The sequence below is a fragment of the Scomber scombrus genome, chromosome 2, assembly GCF_963691925.1.
Source record: "Scomber scombrus chromosome 2, fScoSco1.1, whole genome shotgun sequence".
In the NCBI taxonomy this organism is placed as follows: Eukaryota; Metazoa; Chordata; class Actinopteri; order Scombriformes; family Scombridae; genus Scomber; species Scomber scombrus.
In genome coordinates, this window is record NC_084971.1 from 16,423,004 (window position 1) to 16,441,899 (window position 18,896).

Here is an 18,896-nt window from a genome sequence, read left to right on the forward strand (position 1 = left end):
CAGTCCTTTTAAGGTGACACATTTAAAAGCCATCACCTTTGGCATGAAAAACCTGCTCCACTAGTCTCTGTCCTGACCAAGGCATTTACAAGCATGATTTATATCCTGTTGTTTTTTGATTATTATTAACCAACACACTTACAATGACACTGTGCGTAAGCATGACTTATGGCAGGTTTAATATATTACTGGAGAAAGATGGTTGTTAGCCTTTATGGGTGGGTCAGGCCATCTCAGACTTTTAAAAAAACACAGCCTTTTTTGAAAAATATTATAAAACATTCATTATTCTCTGCTGTAAGTGAGCAAAATAACTGTCTCTGCACCTGATGAAAAATAATTTGGATTTTAGTTAAAAGTCATGGCACTTCTGCTAACCTTTCTATTTAAACAAAACCACCAGGTGAGACCAGCTGCTCATTCAAATGAGGCGAAACACATTTGTTTAAGTTGGCTTAGGCATCTAATGTGATCTTTAGACAAAGACAGAGAGGAAGGACAAGAGTCCAACAGCGATTTATGTCAGCACTCATACACTCTCTGTGTGTTTAGTGTTGTGCTGTAGATGCAGAGTGATGGCAACGTTTCCAGGCAACATACAAGATTATATTGTACCCACTGCGCCCAGTTAAAGAATAATTAGTTTTGTCAGGGAAGAGCTTTAGAAAACATTTAGTACTTAGCTCCCATGTTGTAACAAAATCTAATCATCAGGCTGGAACTGGATGAGACGGTGTCTTTTCTCGTATGACCCAGTTTATCTCTATCAAGATACTTTTACTAAATGTAAAACTGATCCAAATAAAAGAGAAAAAGTCGTAAACATATCCTTTAATTTAAAAAAAGAGAAAAACAACCAAAAAATAACAATGTGCATGAACAAACAGGCTGACATGCATCAGTCCTAAAGACGTGTACATACATTCTGCTGTGAACACATTACAGTATGTGCCTTTATCTCACAATGAAAACACAACATCATACTAACAAAAAGGCAGCAGAAAAATAAATTATGTGATTTAGCAATGAAAAGGGGAAAACAAATTGGTGTGAGGTACAAAGAGAATGTCTGTTGACTCAGACAAGATGTCGTACACACAAAACTGAGCAGGTGTCCAAAGGTTTGATTGAATATGTTAAATAAAAGATGTACAATGTAAAGACAAGCCAAGCTGGAACAAAAACATTTCAGCAAGGTTGGTGCCAGTATGTAGTATTACTGGATTTGCAGCCAGATGACAACAATCAAAGACCTCCTGTATATTTCCATAAATAAATTAAAGAATATCTTATATATTTACAACATTTCTTGATTAAAATTTACAATTGTAAAAAGGCAACACCAGAGTGAACATAAGAGTATTTTACAAAACATTTACACAGACTATTTACAGTGTTTTGATAAGCAATCACTTACAATCACTTTTTTCTATCTTCATTTAAAAATGTACATATTCTTCATTTTGGTTCACTTCAGAAAAATTCAGCAGCTTTTCCATTTACACTGTAAACCATCTGTCACTCTTCATACTCTGAAGCTTATGTATAGATAGATGTAGGATGATAGAGAAAAAATGAGTTTGATATGGGAGCCAACAAAGAGGAAGTCCACACAGTAATTATGAAGGCCATCCCACTAAGGGCTAAAGCACTATCTGGTGACTATCACAGAAACTGGTTTGGAAGGTCTATAAGGCTCGTTTGTGGCCCTTATAAACTGAACTATACTACCAGAGTGTGGCTGGAAGGCACAGATCAGGCTTTTCAAGTTTAATTTGCACAAGAGATTGGTTACATTTCTTTAATGAAAGAGAAAGAAACATCTGCATTTTTGAAAATGACAGAATGCTTAGATAGACAATTTTCAGATTCGGCTTCAAAAGAGTCAAAGCTCTGAGATTAAGAACATCATCTTCTGAAACCATGTTGTGGCTTTTTGCAATTATGCTCTGTTATGTCCAACTAAACCACACTTTCAAAGATCTGCATTTCTATTTTTTTTTTCAGTTCTCCCTTTGGACTTGGACGGCACAGTGCTGAGGTCAGAAACATAAGCCACAAAATGAGGTCACAGGGGAGGGAAGGGGCTGTTAAGCAGCAGCAGTAGAAAAAAAATGGCTTTTGTTGCTTCACCTTTGCATTAGAGAAAAAAATCACTTCAGATAAAAACAATGTCTCCTACATCTCTTGGTCATGCAACATCCATGTCATCCATGCTCAGCATTTGCCTCTGCAAAAAAATAAAACACGGAATGAGCATACTACATACTTGCGGTGCATTTTGAAGATTATTTTATAATAATAATAATAGTAATAATATGTAACTTGACATCAAAATTAAGATACCTGAGGGTAAACGTAGCCATCAGAACTGTTCCTGCAGATGTGCACCTCATCCTCAGTGGTTTTCTGGTACACAGGGTTGTCAAAGTGGATGGTGTTGGTGTTCTTCAGACGCCAGTGTCTCCACAGCAACGCCGCTCCAAACACCAGCAGAGACACGACCACTACAGAGTGGAAGAGAAGAGTTGATGGACAGGTGGTGAGATAAGGGCAGGGAAGTAGTGAAACAGCCATTTGAATTTCAAAGTGTGAATAAGTGGGGCAAGCTGAGGTGTTTGACAAACGCAGAGACAGTAGAACTTACTTATCGGCAACACAATGTAGAGAGCAATAGAACGCGGCTGCTTGGCTTCTGCGGGCATGGCTGCATACCTGTTGATTGCTGGAAAAGCACAGCATACAATGTATTCATTATTTCTTTGATATTCAAAGGAATACTTTGAAACATTGGAAAATACACTTATTAGCTGTCTCCCTGAGAGATAGATGAGAAGATTTTACTACTCGTGCTACTAATACTGCACCCAGCCAAGAAATAGTCCAACACATAGTGCAGCCATGTGTTTACTTGTTTCCCTTATTACCCTTGTTTCAAGTCTTCATGCTAAAATAAGATAACTCACTGGTGCTTCAGATTAACCGTACAAACATGACAGTAGTATAGATCAATAACCATAGCAACAATACTTGGTACATTGCATCAGTTAACTCAAGCCTGATAAAAGAAAATAAATTATGTGTCAGCTGACTACAAATAATCTTTACATAAGACTGAGAGTCAACAATCACAGCAGCATCGCAGAGCTTTGAGCTAAATGCTAACATCTGCATGCTTAACATGACGACTGGGTAAAATGTTAACTATGTTCACCATTTTAGCATTTACTAATCAGCACTAAACCCAAACAAAGAAAAGAAGCTGATAGGAATCACATTAGTTTTGCATGTATTTGAGCACAAAATAAATTATTCTGTATTTATATATTTATTTTCTTTTTGTATTTTATTGCACTATGGAGCAACCATGAGCTGTGTCCTTAATAAAAAAAAGTTTGGACTGCATTGAAAATATTGGACAAATTAAAATTCAAAAGTTAAAGGTTCACCAAAAATATCACAATTCATTTTGTTGGGAATTACTTTGGCAAGTAGCATGACTAAAAACATTTAAAACTCATCATCCCTTTTTCTCCAGTATATTGTGTCGATACAACCATTATCTTTTCTGTTTCCTGTACCTTGAGCAGAAGCAGGAGGCTCTTGCATGCTCTGTGTGGATGAGACTTTGGGCTGGATAGTTGAGGTAGTTGTGGGTTTTTTGGTAGCTCTGATGGTGGTGGTTGTAGTGGTCGTCGTAGTGGCAGGCTGACTGGTTGTAGTAGGCTTGGTGGGAGCTTTTGGTGGGAGGACGGCTTCGGTTTTGTTTTCAGCGGGAGGGGCAATTGATCCTGCCAGGAAAGTAAATATAAGGGTTACTGTCATGATTGCGTGTTAAATTCCAGTTCATTTGTAGAGCCAGGTGCATGAAACACCTACCTGTCACACATTTCCTCATGTCAGGTCCCATGGTCATGTGGTCAGGACAGGTGCAGGTGTATTTAGGAGGGTGCTGGTTGATCAGAGGAGCAGGGAGGCACATAAACTCACAACCTCCATTCATACCGTTGCTCTCTCTGCACCAGTTCTTACCTGCAAGAGAGAAAGGTTGGCATAATAAAAGAGAAAGGATTAGAAAGTGTGATGTGGTCTCTATAGTTTGTTAGTTAATAGTTCTTAATTTTAGCGGCGTTGCTCTACCGATTGGTTGCTTGAGGTCGTGGTACAGTACGATGTCCTCTGGTTGGACCAGGTCCCCTGCCAGTTTAGTGATATTCTTTCCAGTCAGACGGTTGGCACTAAAGACAGCCTTGTTGTTTATGTCTGTCCAAAACACTTTCTCCTGTTTAACAGAGAAAAATACATTTCAAAAACATTAAATAGTTCCCTCAACTACAAATTAATTAATCATAAAGGCTGATTAAGAATGAGCACTACTGATCCACATTATTGCACCCTCAGCAATTAAAGCTCTTTCCTTATATTTTAAACTATTTTAGTCAGATAACACTCACAAGATTACTGAGTAGTTTGAAATATAGTAGCACTGGTAAAATACCAAATAAATAATAATAACCTATTAAATTACATTTATGTGTTAACATCACCTTCAATGACCTTTATAGACATTTATAGACATTATCTGGGGATAAACTGACCATATAACTTCATAACTAACCTCAAAGACAGCCAGAGAGTGGGGGTGGGAGAGCATTTCCTCGCTGAAAATGAGGGTGTGTCTCATCCCTCCATTCACGTCAATACTCGAGAGAGTGTGCATCTTGGAGTCCACCCAGTACAGACGCTGGTTGACCAAATCTGTCCAGAAACACATGGAGATTTGACTTGTTGTTAAATCTGTACGTATTACACAGTTTGAACTGCTTTCATTTGATGTGTCCATGGCACTCTGCTTACCGAGGGTGATGCCAGTGGGCCACAAAATGTTATCTGTTACCAAGGCAACACGGTCAGCTCCATTCAATCCACTCTTCTCTATCTTAGCTGCCTCGCCCCAGTCTGTCCAGTATATGAAGCTGAAGAGGAAACAAGAACATTTATGAAAACCTGAATCGTGATCCCAATAGACAATCTGTGAAAATATGCAGTTGATCCCAAAGGCAATTTTAACCATACTCACTTATTTACTGGGTCTACTGTGATGGCTCTCGGCTTCTCCAGGTTTTCTGTGATCAGGGTCTTCCTCTTACTGCCATCTGTCGTTGCCACGGAGATAGTCTTCAAAATTTGGTCAGTCCAGTAGATGTTGCCATGGATCCAGTCAACTGCAATGCCCTCTGGGGCCTCAATCCCACTACCAATTACTACAGTATGGCGAGAAGAGTCATCAGCCATGTCTATCTTGGAACTGTCAGGAAGCAGATGAGGGTGGAGAGTTTTACTTTAGAGACAGATATCACTTCATCCGCAGTCTGGCCTATATCACAGTCTCTCACTCACAACGTAATCTTTATTAATCTTGAGACAGGCATCTCAACAGTCACTGGTCTTTACCAGTTGAACACGGCACAGACATGTCATAATTCCACTTTACTCTCTTCTAAAGCACATTTGACCAAATGCTGAATTTAATAAGGTTTCTGTGTATTTCTAACCTGTAGATTTTCTTCAGGGAAGCGTCCGACCAGAAGATCATCTTGTCAGGAATGTCCACGTCCAGAGCCACCGCATTCTTCAGCTGGGGGATCAGACGGACATACTCGCTGCGGTCCACCGTCATCTTCCTCACCTCATGTCTGTCTGTGAAGTACAGGGTGGGCACAGTGCCTGGAGGAGAAAGGAAAGAAGATAAAAGAGGAAAATGGTTAAGTAATTGTCAGATAGGACTTACTTAAAGTACTCTACTTTAAGGATCAATATTGAACAGGTATTACCTGATTCAGCCCTGCATGTCTTGCTCACAGGGTCTATCTCGTAGCCCTCCTCACAAGCACACTTGTAGCTGCCAGGCAGGTTAATGCAGATCTGACTACAAGTGTCTGGCTGAGCACATTCATCAATGTCTGCAGGTAAAGGAACAGAAGGTCAAACGTTTCTCACAAAGTCATGTTTTAATGGAATAGATCCAAAGTTTGTTACTGGCCTAGATCTACAATAGAGTGAAAATAACTTTTTTTAATATCTGTTTTTCATCTTTTAAATGGGGAGACAAATTTCCTCCTCTCACCTTCACAGGTTCTCTTGTCAATTTTCAGACTGTATCCAGCAGGGCAGGAGCAGTTGTAACCAATCTTCAGATCGTTGCAGAAATGGGAGCAACCGCCATTTGTGGTCAAACACTCGTTGTTGTCTGTGGCAGATACACAGAACTTTCAAACAGTATTCATGAAATCCACTCTCTTAATGGTGCTTCAAATTGTCAATGAAGTCATTCAAACCACAAACTATGTAGTCCAGCCAGCTGAGGCTACATGGCTAGCGATTTTATTTTCCAGGCTATGATGTGGGTTTTCTTTTTCTCAGAGGAATAATGGGGCTAAATGGATACTCTGATGCACCTCCCTTTTGTTAGTTTTTATGAGCAGTGTTGAACACAAAAGTGGAAATGAAAATGTACAGGATGGCTGCACTTACCACACTCTTTGACAGGTTCATCTGACCGGTCCCTGCAGTCTCCCTGTTTGTTGCACACCTTTTCCATGCTGATACACTCCCCGCTGCGACACTTGAACATAGTAGGACCTTCGCATACATTTACTGTGTAGAAGAGCAAGAGAGTATACATTTAACTGTAATCTAAAGGGAAGAGGGGAAAAGACCTGCGTAAGTTTTACGTAGGTCTTATATTGGAATAAAATTTGGGATCAGTTAAAATGAGTGAAACTGGAGTGGATCTCTGTAAGAGTCACCTTTGTGGCAGCCAATCTCATCACTGCTGTCCCTGCAGTCGTACTCATTGTCGCACTGGCGGCTACCATGGATACAGGCACCATCATTACACTGAAACTCATCTGGGCGACATGTAGAACGAGCTAGAAAAAGAAGACAAATGGATGAAAACAGGAAAATGTGGAGAGTAAAGAATGACACGATATAGAATGAAAAATCATAGTTGACATCATTTATTGTGGTTCTCTTTCTATTAACATGAACTCTCTGTATGAAGATTTATCAGTGGAGAATGGGTTTGCAGAGGAGAAGGTGTTTGAAATGAGAAAATCTAGCGAAGAAAGCCAACTCACTGCAGTTGACCTCGTCAGAACGATCGTCGCAGTCCATGCCTCCATCGCAGCGCCATCTGGCATAGATACACTGTCCATTTGCACACTGGAAGTCGTGGACGCTGCAGGACACTGCCTTCTTCTCCGGCTGCTGTCCCACACAGTTCTCCGGCCACTCGTCAGACCCGTCGGCACAGTCTTCGTCTCCATCACAGCGCCAGAGGGCCGGCACACACACTGAATTGTTGCACTGGAAGGAGCGGGAGCTGCAGGTGGGTTTTGGGCAGGAAGCCTCATCTGAGCCGTCTGGACAGTCGTTCTCGCTGTCACAGACAAAGGTTTTGGATACACACTGGCCACTGGCACAATGAAACTCTTCAGGGCTGCATTGTTTGGCCGCTGCAGTGAGACAGGAGGTGGAGAAGAGACGAGTTAATGTGATGATGAGGCTGGAAATATGAATTTCACACCACCAACAACACATCAGTTGAAACTGAAATAACTGTATTACCATGCTGCTAACACTCTGCCCTCAAGCCTTTCAAGTCCAGTTTTTGTATTTAATTATTTATCGCAACTTCCTAATCCTCCTCTTCTTTCTAAGGTTACTTATCTATACTATGCATATATTCTTGTGCTCCCTTATGCTCCTGTGACAAATAATTTTCTCTGTGAGGGGTCAATAAAGTTTATCTTATCTTAAATTGAATGAATTCCTATAAGACTAAACTTCTGTAGGCAAAATCGGTCACTTCTTTCTTGTATCATTAGCACCTTTCTTACACGTGTCATACTCTACAAGGTTGCCTGGTTTTTATTTATTGAGTTTTTACTATTTTTGATGTTAAACTTAACTATGCCGGCAAAGTATAAAATACGTATTCATAAAACTTACTGCAGTTTCTTTCATCAGCCCCATTGTCACATTCAGCTCTGCCATCACAGTGCCAGGATTTTGGTATACACTGATTCATGGGAGGTCCACAGTTGAACTTTGATGGCGGACAGGTTTTATTTCCTGAGGACGGAAAATCAGAGAGTGACTCAAGTGATTTAAAGTATTGACAGAGAGATAAGGCTGTGACTTCAATCATATAATCATATCTCTCCAACAGTAGCTTTATTATTATTAGTATTTCTGATTCGCTGTTGTAACTGCTGCTGATGATTATTATGTTACACGAGGGTCAAAAGATTAAATATTCAGGTCAAGAGAAATGAGGTGTTTACATATATCTGAAATTATTAGTGGATTATTTGATTTGTTGATAAAAACTACATTAATTAGCAACTATTCTGACCCTCGATTAATCACTTCAACTTTGTCTAAAATTTGGCTGGTTAGCCTCTCAAATGTGCAGATTTCTTCACTTTTCTTTGTCAGCTGTGATAATAAATGGAATATCTGTTGATTGGATAAAACAAGAAAACATGGAACATTATATTGGGTGTTCTTGATTATTTTCTGACATTAGCAGGAAAAACTAATGATTCCTATTCTGAAAATAATGGTCAGATGAATCCACAAAAAGGACTCATTAGATGTGTAGTGCATCCCTGTTTACTGTAGTTTTATCTTATTGACAAATAGACTTAAAGTTTTCGGCCCTCAGAGATAAAATAACATACCACAGGTTGCTGGCAGTTCATCTGTTCCATCACCACAGTCGTTCGTCCCATCACAAATCCAGTTGGGGGTGATACACCTCCCATTTCCACACATGAACCGATTGGAGCTGCACGTGAAAGCTGCATCTGCCAATAAAAAAAGTAGAGTTCGTTCAGGGTGGCATGAGACTCACTGCTGAGTTACATCATCACCTTTAATTCACATTAACACCACAAGCTCTGACATTATCAGCATATATTGCTCAATTTACACTGCTCATGAGCCTCTCGTAGTAACGTGAGCTTGTGTCAACACACAAAAAACAACATATATCCTTGTGAGGTTGATGTTTAACTGAAAATTACACACAGGACAAAATAATTACATTCAAAGGCCAGTGAACTACAGATAAGTGACAGTGTGAAAGCCATATTTTACACTCGTTATTAACTCAGGGATAACCAAATTAAGATAACAACACTGTGTGGCTTTCTGATTAATGTCAGAGTAAGAATAATAGCAAGAAGTAATTAGGAGTAATTAGAAGAATAAGAATCAAATAATTCATAGAAATTTGTCTTTGGCTTCACAGACATACATACACTTAAAAACTTCCTCTGCTGTGGGTTAGAATACATACAGATAAAAGTATTAAATGAGGCCAGTTAATGATAAGTCGTTGGGATGGAGATGCTAAAATAATAACAGAATGAAGTATGTGCATGTGGGTAGCCCTTTCTTCACACAATCAAAGATTAGTCAACCCTTCTTTCTTTAATTTCCCTAAAATACACCCCTGAACACATACAGAAATACTGAAATTTTACATTATTTCAGATATTAAAGTCCACATTTTATAAAACCAAAGGTAAATAAAGAGAAAGATAAAACAAAAAAAAATCCTAACTACAATAAAAGATAATACAAAAGAGGATTCTCTACAAAAAGATGTTTTATTTGATAATGCAGCTAAATTTCCACTTATCACACCCACAAATTACATGTTCTTTTTATGTACTTTAAATGTTGATCAAATGTAAAACTGTTCATCTTACTGACAAAGACAAAATTTACCCAAAATGTTCATCTGTTACTAGGTTTGACCCAGTTCATCGTGACTAAAATTACAAGTCAAACCATTCTCAGGTGTCGATTTGTCATCCAAGTGGAAACGGCTTCACCGTTTGGCTTGACATATGAAAGTTTGACCTCTGATTCACCCTGTTTTATTTTAGGTCTTGCCCTGAGACAATCACACCTCAGTGAACATGCCATTTAATGCAAAGAGGGCATCAACATCAAGGCACATCTTTGAAACCAACGCAGGCCGTTCACAATCTCTCACAACAGTGCACGGCATCCTCCATCACCTCTGCACCACCAGTCTGTCCTGTGACCTGAAGGCTGGCATAATATTAGTCAGACTATGCCTTTAAGACAATAGCATGGGAGGAGTTGAAACAATCACACCACCAGCTGCTGATTGGTCCCAATGTGGCATTCCTCATAGCAGCATCACCACAGTGACCACAGATGGAGGCGGTGACTTAAAACACAAGGAAGTCTGTCAGTTAAGTGGATGAGTAATGACAGTTGAAAACAGTTCAGGCCTAACCAATTAGAACAGAGTCATGGGTCTCTGATTAACAAATTAGGAAATGATGCTTTCCCGATTTTCTGTATGCCACCAAGAGTTATTCCCTTCTACTTTGAAAATGTGAAACCAGAAGTGAGAAGTTGACTACAAGCTTTTCCTGCTTACCCCCTACACTCACACTTCCACGGAAACCACAAACACACACAAACTCCCTCATAAATGGGTGGGTGGGTGGGCCTGGGGTTAAGCCAGCGGTTATTGCAAGAATAGAGTTTCCAAAGTGTAGTCCAGCTGTTCTTGTAATTTGTGGTGACACTTTACAAGAAAAATGTTAAGTATTTTTCTTAAACTCTCCCTCACTTTCACTCTTTGCCAAACATTAATTTATTCCACTTCCAGGAAAAGATGCAAAAGTAGGTCAATCACTGGCCCTTCTTGACCTTCAAACTCCCAACCCCGTCTCTAAGGGTGGAAACTGTAAACTATACAGGCCAATGTTTTCTTTTTCCATAGCTAATCTTCCCTGCTGCTTCCACAAATGGGTCACGAGCCTCCCGAGAATACTGTTCAGCAAGATGAGGTTTCCTCTACTTCTTTACTGTTTGACTTTTCTATGGAGAAAAGTGCAGCTTTAAGAAAACCTATACGTATTGAGAAATCCCCAGTTTTTCTTTAAGATCTGTTTACATACATTTTTAATTGGTAACAATCACAATTAATGAGACCACATAGTTACCCCATTAAAGATAAATGGATGCATTGTTCAGCTCATTTTCGTTCCCTATAGCTGCACTGAAAATTAAAATTGGCCCACCAAGACACCCATGTATCCTTTCATATAGAAAGGAAGTGAGCAAGAAGCCACAAACGAAAGTATACTTCACTGTGTTAACTGTGTCTCAGGCTTCTATCAAGAAACTCCAGGTGCTATTTATATCCACAGTGGGAGCCTGACAAATAGCAGGCTGCACAATCATAACACTACCATGTAAGGCCATTTGAATTGTACCTTCAAAATTTGTGAAGAATAATACTTGTTCGACAGCAGAGACTGGTAGAATGAATGGCAGATACTCTCAAGAGGTTAGACCAGCCGTCATTGCAATGCTGCACAGCAACAAGCCTCCTTTGTGACCACATGTGACTTTGTTCACTAACAATGCGTTCCTGTCTTTTAATAGCACCTGCATGCAGCACACACACACACACACACACAACCCTTCACAAATAGGTGTGTTTATTGACTCAAACATACAGCCAACAGTTAATAAATAACCAGGATGGATGTGCATCACAAGGACCAACAGCACTCTCTTCTGCTCTGGATCTGGGGTTTTACTGGCTCTGTCATCTGACTTCACATTCATTGAGATGAATTTAGCAGCCTCTGGTTAATAAATGAACACTACAGTATGTAGTCCAACATGCTACAAAATGGTCTAACCATCTTAGTTAAACACATTGGGCCTAGACAGTTAGAGAAAGTAATGAGGCCATCATCTGCAGATGAATCGAAACTCTCTGCACATTTCCTCTCTGTGGTTTTCACTTGGTGTCAGTATCTTGTGAAACTACTGTGTAGAATACCTAGAGACACTTTAGTTAAATTCACTGAAGGATCCAAATGTGTTACCAGCCCCACTAATTGTACAGTTTGAGATATTTCTAAATGATTGATGGATGAAACTCCATAGTGGGTGTCTGTAAGACTCATCTCAGACCTGTGTGAGTCATGGCAGTCTCCTGAGTCTCCCGAGAGGAAAAAAGATCTGTGGCTTTTAGTGCTCTTTATTTCAGTGCAAAGCTATGCCTCATTTCAGGAGTATGCTAAACACAACTTGACTACATTAAACAAACCAGAGTCAGACCTTCAAAGACACACACACATAGAGAAAGCACACGTGAATGCCATCACACACACACCAAGCACATCTGATGACTGGAAGTGAGAGCCATGAACTGGAGAAAAACTCATGTTTTAATCTGAAAAGCTGTTGAAGGAGAGTTGAGATTATTGAAGGATTACTAGAGCAACTGGCAGAATGGGCTGAAGCTAGGTTAATTCTCAGCACATTTTTGGCCTTAAAGGGCATAAAGTTCACTCCCTTTTTGTGTCTGAAAATACCCTTCACTCCACTGCATTTAAAAAAAGTATTTTATGGTTAATTTTATCAAGAATCTTTTCATACATTACCAACTGAATATTCTGATCTGCAATGTGTAAATTATTTGCCAATTCTTAATTTGGGTGGATCATATGAGGAGTAAAATATACAGTCTGATATACTTTATTTAATATCTCTGAGAACCCAAATCAGTAAACATCAAAAGGTTTAAAATTCATGTTTTCTTTGGCTTCGTCTTCATTTTATGTGTTGATCAGTTAATTCTGCTATATCTTATATTGTTTTCTGTCTCGTTTAACTCCTTTACTTCTTCCTGTAATTTGTGTAATTGCTATATCTAAAAGAGCTATATCCATGACATTTGACTGCTTCGTTTGGAATATGCAGTGACTTGTAAATTCACCTAAGCTATAGTTGGGATTGAATGTGAATGTATGAAATATTAATTAATTCAGTAATTTATTATTCAATATAGCCAAGTATGACCTTTGAAAGCTCTTTTCTTTGTGATATGTGTGTCATTACTTTCAAGGAAATACAATGGCAGTGGGGCGGTTAACACACAAACACACCAGCAGCTCTGAAAAATGCTGATTTTCCTGCATCTCCTCCTCCAACATGCTGCAGGGGGGACGCCAAGACGCAGGGCTTTTTTAGCCGCACCCTTCCTACTTGTCAACCGTCTGTTTCTACGTTTTCGTCCCAACTGAAATTTGAAACCGGCCGGCAGCACTGGCGAACGTGATTGGCTGTTTGGTTGGATCTTGGAGAGAAACAAACCAATCAAGGTGCTGTGCGTAAATTCCATTCATGCCGAAATTGTACACCGCACAGTGTTGTTGTAACTTATATTATTTTATTTTATTATATTGTTTTTGTATTTATAACAATTGTTGAATTAACACGAGAACTGAACGATAACACCAACATTTTTGACACGTCATTTCATGTACAGCTCAGCAGCCTCACAGGGATATTTGGATTTGTAGCCCAGAAAACCCAAATAACGCCACAATGTGTAATGTGTAATTCCCATCCGTTGTGATGCGTAGTTTGCATTCACATTTAGATATATGTGCAGCTGCAATGACACAGCCTCCCAAACTTCGTCAGACTGGAGCATCCCTCTGAGCTGTGGGTGGTAAGACAGATACTTGTCATGAAATTATATTTCTTACCTGCTTGAGACGAACAGTTAATCAGCATCAGCAGACACCAACATGTGGACAGTCCGGCGAGTCCCCTCCACATCCTTAACATGTCCTGTCCCCCTTTTTGTGTCCTTATTTGACGGCAAAAGAAAGGTCAGCTGTGGCCACAGGTATTGGAGAGTTCACACTAATGTTGGATCTGTGCGTAAAAGGCTGCGGATCAAATCAGAGTGCAGACAACTGTGCGTAAAAGGAGAGTGCAAGAAAAATGTTAAGGGGTTCGAGTCACATCTGTCCATTTTCTATGAGGCTGACAGGAGGGCGGGGCTACAGCAGTGGTGTGATGTTTGAAATTGTACGTGAGCACCGCCGGAGGGCGGAGCCACAGTGGTGCTGTATCATTGAGATGGCGCGTGCGCGTGTGTGTCCTCGCCTCACCCCTCCATCCATCTATCTCTTCCGCCCAAACTGGTATGTTTTCCTGTGTGTGTGTGTGTGTGTGTGTGTGTGTGTGTGTGTGTGTGTGTGTGTGTGTGTGTTAGAGGGGGATGAATGGACAAAAGAAGAGAATTTGACAGACAGAATTAACAAAGGAAGTTCAGATCCTACCAGACTTTTATTGGTGACGTAGCATTTTTCTATAAGATAAATAATCATTTACACTGCCGTCACAGAAGAAACAAAATGTCATTAATACAGCATCACAGACTAGTCAGGATCATGTGATGCGTTTACATTAGAACAGGGACAGGAAAGAAAGCTTGTGTGCATCACATGTGAACATGTGCTCACACATGGGAAGTCCTCTTTAGCAGCAGGGGTTAAAGGGTGCAAATGCAATATCTTCATTTCCCTGCAGAGATATGGTGGAGGCAGGCGCGCAGATCTTTTCCATCTTCCATTTTTTCCATCTTCCCATAATCTGCCAAACTCACATACACAGAGAAAATCCCCCACACGTCATCTTTACAGTGTTTTAAACTCTTATGTCGAGATGTTTCCTGGAACTATGCTCAAATTTACACTGAAAAAAGTGTTCATTGGAAACATTGTAGAGATATTTCCTAGAGGAATACTTTATTGATTAACAAAATATTCACTGGCAAGTCCTTTAATAATTGATTATTTGTTTCAGTCCTTTGAGCAAAAACGTCAGCCGCCAGCCTCTTCTCATCAGTATTGCTTTGAATACAGTAGTTGCGTTTAAGGAGTCTGGATAGTTAAAGTCAGATGCAGACAGGCTCTGCTTTTGCATGATACATACTAATACTGATCTGTACAATGTAAAACAGTAGGTTCATCTGTATCCACAGTCCCAGCATGGCATGCTTCTCCTTAAACAACCAGAGCATTTGCAAAACAAAATATCAGCATTATGATTGATGGACAATCTGTCTCGGAAAGATCATATACCTGACTGTAATTTTATAAGATCTGCAGTTTGCAACAATTAATGTGGGTCATTGGGAGTGTAGTTGTATGATAGTCGAAGATTGTACTAATTTCTCTTGAAGTGAAATTATCTTGGAGGAAGTGCTCTTCGTCACGTCCTATCCCTCGTTTTCTGCTGATTTATTTCATCCCCAAAACATAAATACAGAATCCAGCTCTGAAAGTGTTTCTGATTACAGAATCTCGAACTTTGCCCCACATGTCGCTCTTCATGCACTATAATGAGAATAACCACATAGTTTCAGGGGTCAATGCAGGCAACTATAAAAAATATTAGTGAAGCTGTAGTGTTGAATGGATCAATGGGTTTAATCAGTTTGTGACTAGCATCTGTGAAGTAGTAAATAAGGCAAAAAAGGCTGTTTCTATATTTTCATGTGGGGATCCTGTGTGTGTGTGTGTGTAGATGGGGAGGACCTCTGCAGGCTCCTGGTAGAGGCAGGGAATGAGCCGTGGGAGGTATTCTTGGAATGCTGAAATAGCGGCTGGATTACATAGTTTTGCTGCACCCACTATCACTAAACACACTATCACTAAACACACCTGCAGAGAAGTGTGCTTAAACATCTGTGTCTGTGTGTGTCTGTGTGTGTGTGGTACATTTCTAACTATATCTGTCACCTTCTAATCAGAAGGAAAAAATGTTCTGATCAAAGATATGAGAACTATGTTTTATGGCAAGTTAAAACTATATCAATGGATGCCATAGACCTTGTTCATAGCAGACATTTTGACTTGTCATAGTAGGTTTAGCACAGGTGTTACTAATCACATTAATGATGCCTCTGTTCTGCTCAGGTGTCCCAGTGAGTCATGACATTGCAACAGCGAGCTTTATGTGCAATACCGGGACTTCAGGAATAATTCATTCATACACACCTGTGCTTTTTCTACTGTGACATGTCAAAATGTGTTTTTTGACAGTTAAATGCAAAATATGCATAGATAAAAATAAAAACATAATTTAGCTCACTGTTCATCTTGTTAATCTTTATCTTATTTACAGACACGTGTTAACCGTTGTATCGGACACCATTTTGTCCTTGTAGACCAGTACCTTTCTGAATTCCAGTCAACATTTTCCAGCATATCTGATGGCTCTCATCTATTGTCAATCACCAAATGTGCATGCTGCATTTATTCTAGCACTGATGTGGTAATCATATTGAATTGTCATTTGATGTTTCGCCATAAAATGAATGTGATGTTACATACTGTACATTGTCCAATCTTCCCCAAATGTCTCATGTGTGATGAGGGCCACGTCTATGTGTCAATAGACTGCGCTGCAGCCTGACATGCACTGGGATGTGAGGGCCCGTTCAATGCTGCTTGCAGCTTTAATTTGAATCACTGAAAAAATTGAAATGTGGACTGTGTTTCAGAGGTCTGAAGCATTAACTTTACATAAACTATATTCATTTCCTGGAGACTTCCTCTAACCCCAACTATTACCACTACTTGGCTAACTCTAACCTTAATCACTGACCCAAAAATCCGCTTTTTCCCAATTGAGAACAGGGCTATTGTCATTGTCCCCATTTGAAAATGCTGCCCCAAATTAACTGGTCTTAAGGCTGAAATTGGTCCTCAAAACTAGCCGATAACAGACCACATATCCACACAGAAACACACAAACAGAAACTACCTTTATGTAAGAAAAAGTTTTCTTGCATTCATCTCTGCAGTCCACAAATATAAATGAAAAGAAAGATCCTTTGTTTAATCTACAAGCCCTAGTCTAGATATTAATGGCTGAAACACAGAAGTTTAAAGGTCATTATCGAGATATATGAGGAACTCAGTGTAATTCCTTCCTTCTCAGTTATTAACAAGACTCTGCATTTTCACAATAATGCCTGACGAGGAGTTTTAAGCAAAGTTGTTTTGGGGAGTTCGGGAGCTGCTGCTGCTCTGGCTCTCCCCTCCCCCCGGCAGATGTCAACAGCTGGTTTTGAATTGCTGGGGAGATTCAGAGGTTCCTAGAAATCAGGAAACGGAATCCGTCTCCCTCCCCCTCATCTCCTTGTGGAGTAAACACTGACCTCCAACACAGGCCCTCATACTGTCAAGGTGCTGTCCAAAACACTCACACAGCCAAACACGAGCCCTCTAAATCAACACTGTACTGTATTTCTCTCCATGTCAGCCAACTCTCAGATAAAATAAACATAAATATGAGGAGCATAGCAAGGTTGTTCATATGTTCTGGTAATAGTTTCTGTATTCACGTATATTTGTATGACCTTAATGAGAAAATAGACCAGGGAGATGTAATGTTTATGTTGATTTATATTTTATTTTTTTGGAGGCTTTTAGCCGGGGAAGGAATAAGGTCAAGTCAGCCCACAGTATAATTGAAATGCCCATAATGTAAATGATTGTACACTGGTGTTGTGAAATCTTCTTTTATAAAATGTTTTAAGAAAAAAAAGGAAAATATTCAGGGAAAACCTTTAGTATTTAATATTTAGAGAGGTTTAAAGAGTCTAGAGAGTTTGCACTGTGATGATTACCTCAGACTTCCTCCCTGTGGTTAAACACAGCCATTACATCAGAGGGCTTAACAACACTTCAGACTTATTTGGGCTCAAAATGTAAAGCTTTGTTCACTAAAAGGTTTCTCTTGTGTTCAAAAGGACTAAAATGTATGTCACTGCATTGCAATAGTGCTTTTAATGTACAGAGGATTTATCTTATCACTGATAACTAAAATGCACTTAAAACCCTTTGATCTGGTCTGGATTCTTTCTCAGTTTCCTCCAGCTATTAGGAATATAACTGCTGCAACTAACGATTATTTTCATTATCAACTGATCTGCCAAATATTTTCTTTAGTAATCATTTTGTCTATAAAATGTCACAAAATTGTGAAAAATGCCAGTTTTCATTTCTTGGAACCCAAAGTGACATCTTCAAATGTTTTGTTTTGTCAACAGTCCAAAATCCAAAGATATTCAGTTTACTATCCCATATCACACCCAAAACCTTCAAATTCCCACATTTAAGAAGCTGTAACCATCAGATGTTTAGTATTTGTATATATTATAATATTTTTTATAATATTTACTAAAATATTTGGTAATTCATTTTTAATTGATTGACAAATCAACTAAATGTTGCAGCTCTACATATATTTAATGTTTCCACATTCATCTGCAGTAATGATATATATCACTCTAGACTGCAACTAAGGCCCACTTTACACGACAACGCTCCCGGGTGAAACCGACAAAATATTTTATCAGATGTGCCTTTCGTTTAGACGTCGACGGCGTTTTGGGGGGTTAAAAACGCAAAAAAATGAACCCACCCTCCAGAGTGGAAATCTTAAAAACGCTCCACCGTCGCGTTCCCGTCTAAAGGGTAAAAACGCAAAAGTCTGCCTTAAATGCAGCAGTTTTTGCTGCCGTCTGAAGCTGTAACCTAGGTGACAGACGCTCTTCCATGTGACGTCACGTACCTATCCTTCTGCTGATACCCGTCTGCTGCAGCGGGGCCGACAATGACAGAGGAGGGGAGAGAAGTGTAGTCCGAGACAAAATGGTCAGTTTTTGTTCGCTTCTTAGCCATGTTTTGGTTTTCCATTTGGCGCTACTAGGGAGAGAAGTAGAGGGAAGGTTCTACACAGGCGCAGACTTTGTGGTGTTGTGTGCATACAACATTGAATTCCACAAACTTTTGCGTCACCGTATGCACGCAGATTTCCCCCAAAAAACGCTCGTCTAAACGCGGAATAAAAAGTGAGAACGCAACGCCACTTTTGCGTTTTCTGTTCAGATCGTTTCCGTGTAAACATAGCCTAACAATTCTCATTATGAATTAATCTGCAAATTACTT

General features: G+C 39.6%; 1 protein-coding gene across 1 annotated transcript; it reads right to left on the minus strand.

Moving 5' to 3' along the window:
• Nucleotides 1-862: 862 nt before the first annotated feature.
• ldlrb (low density lipoprotein receptor b) lies at nt 863-13,854 on the minus strand. Its single transcript, XM_062428551.1, has 18 exons — nt 13,632-13,854; nt 8,751-8,876; nt 8,017-8,139; nt 7,143-7,520; nt 6,810-6,932; nt 6,535-6,657; nt 6,128-6,250; nt 5,835-5,963; nt 5,556-5,727; nt 5,081-5,308; nt 4,858-4,976; nt 4,619-4,758; nt 4,141-4,282; nt 3,880-4,032; nt 3,582-3,791; nt 2,648-2,725; nt 2,347-2,507; nt 863-2,230 (listed from the first exon to the last, which is right to left on the minus strand). Exons 1-18 carry the CDS (start codon nt 13,711-13,713, stop codon nt 2,192-2,194), a joined length of 2,649 nt encoding a protein of 882 aa, XP_062284535.1. The 5' UTR covers nt 13,714-13,854; the 3' UTR covers nt 863-2,191.
• Nucleotides 13,855-18,896: the final 5,042 nt, after the last annotated feature.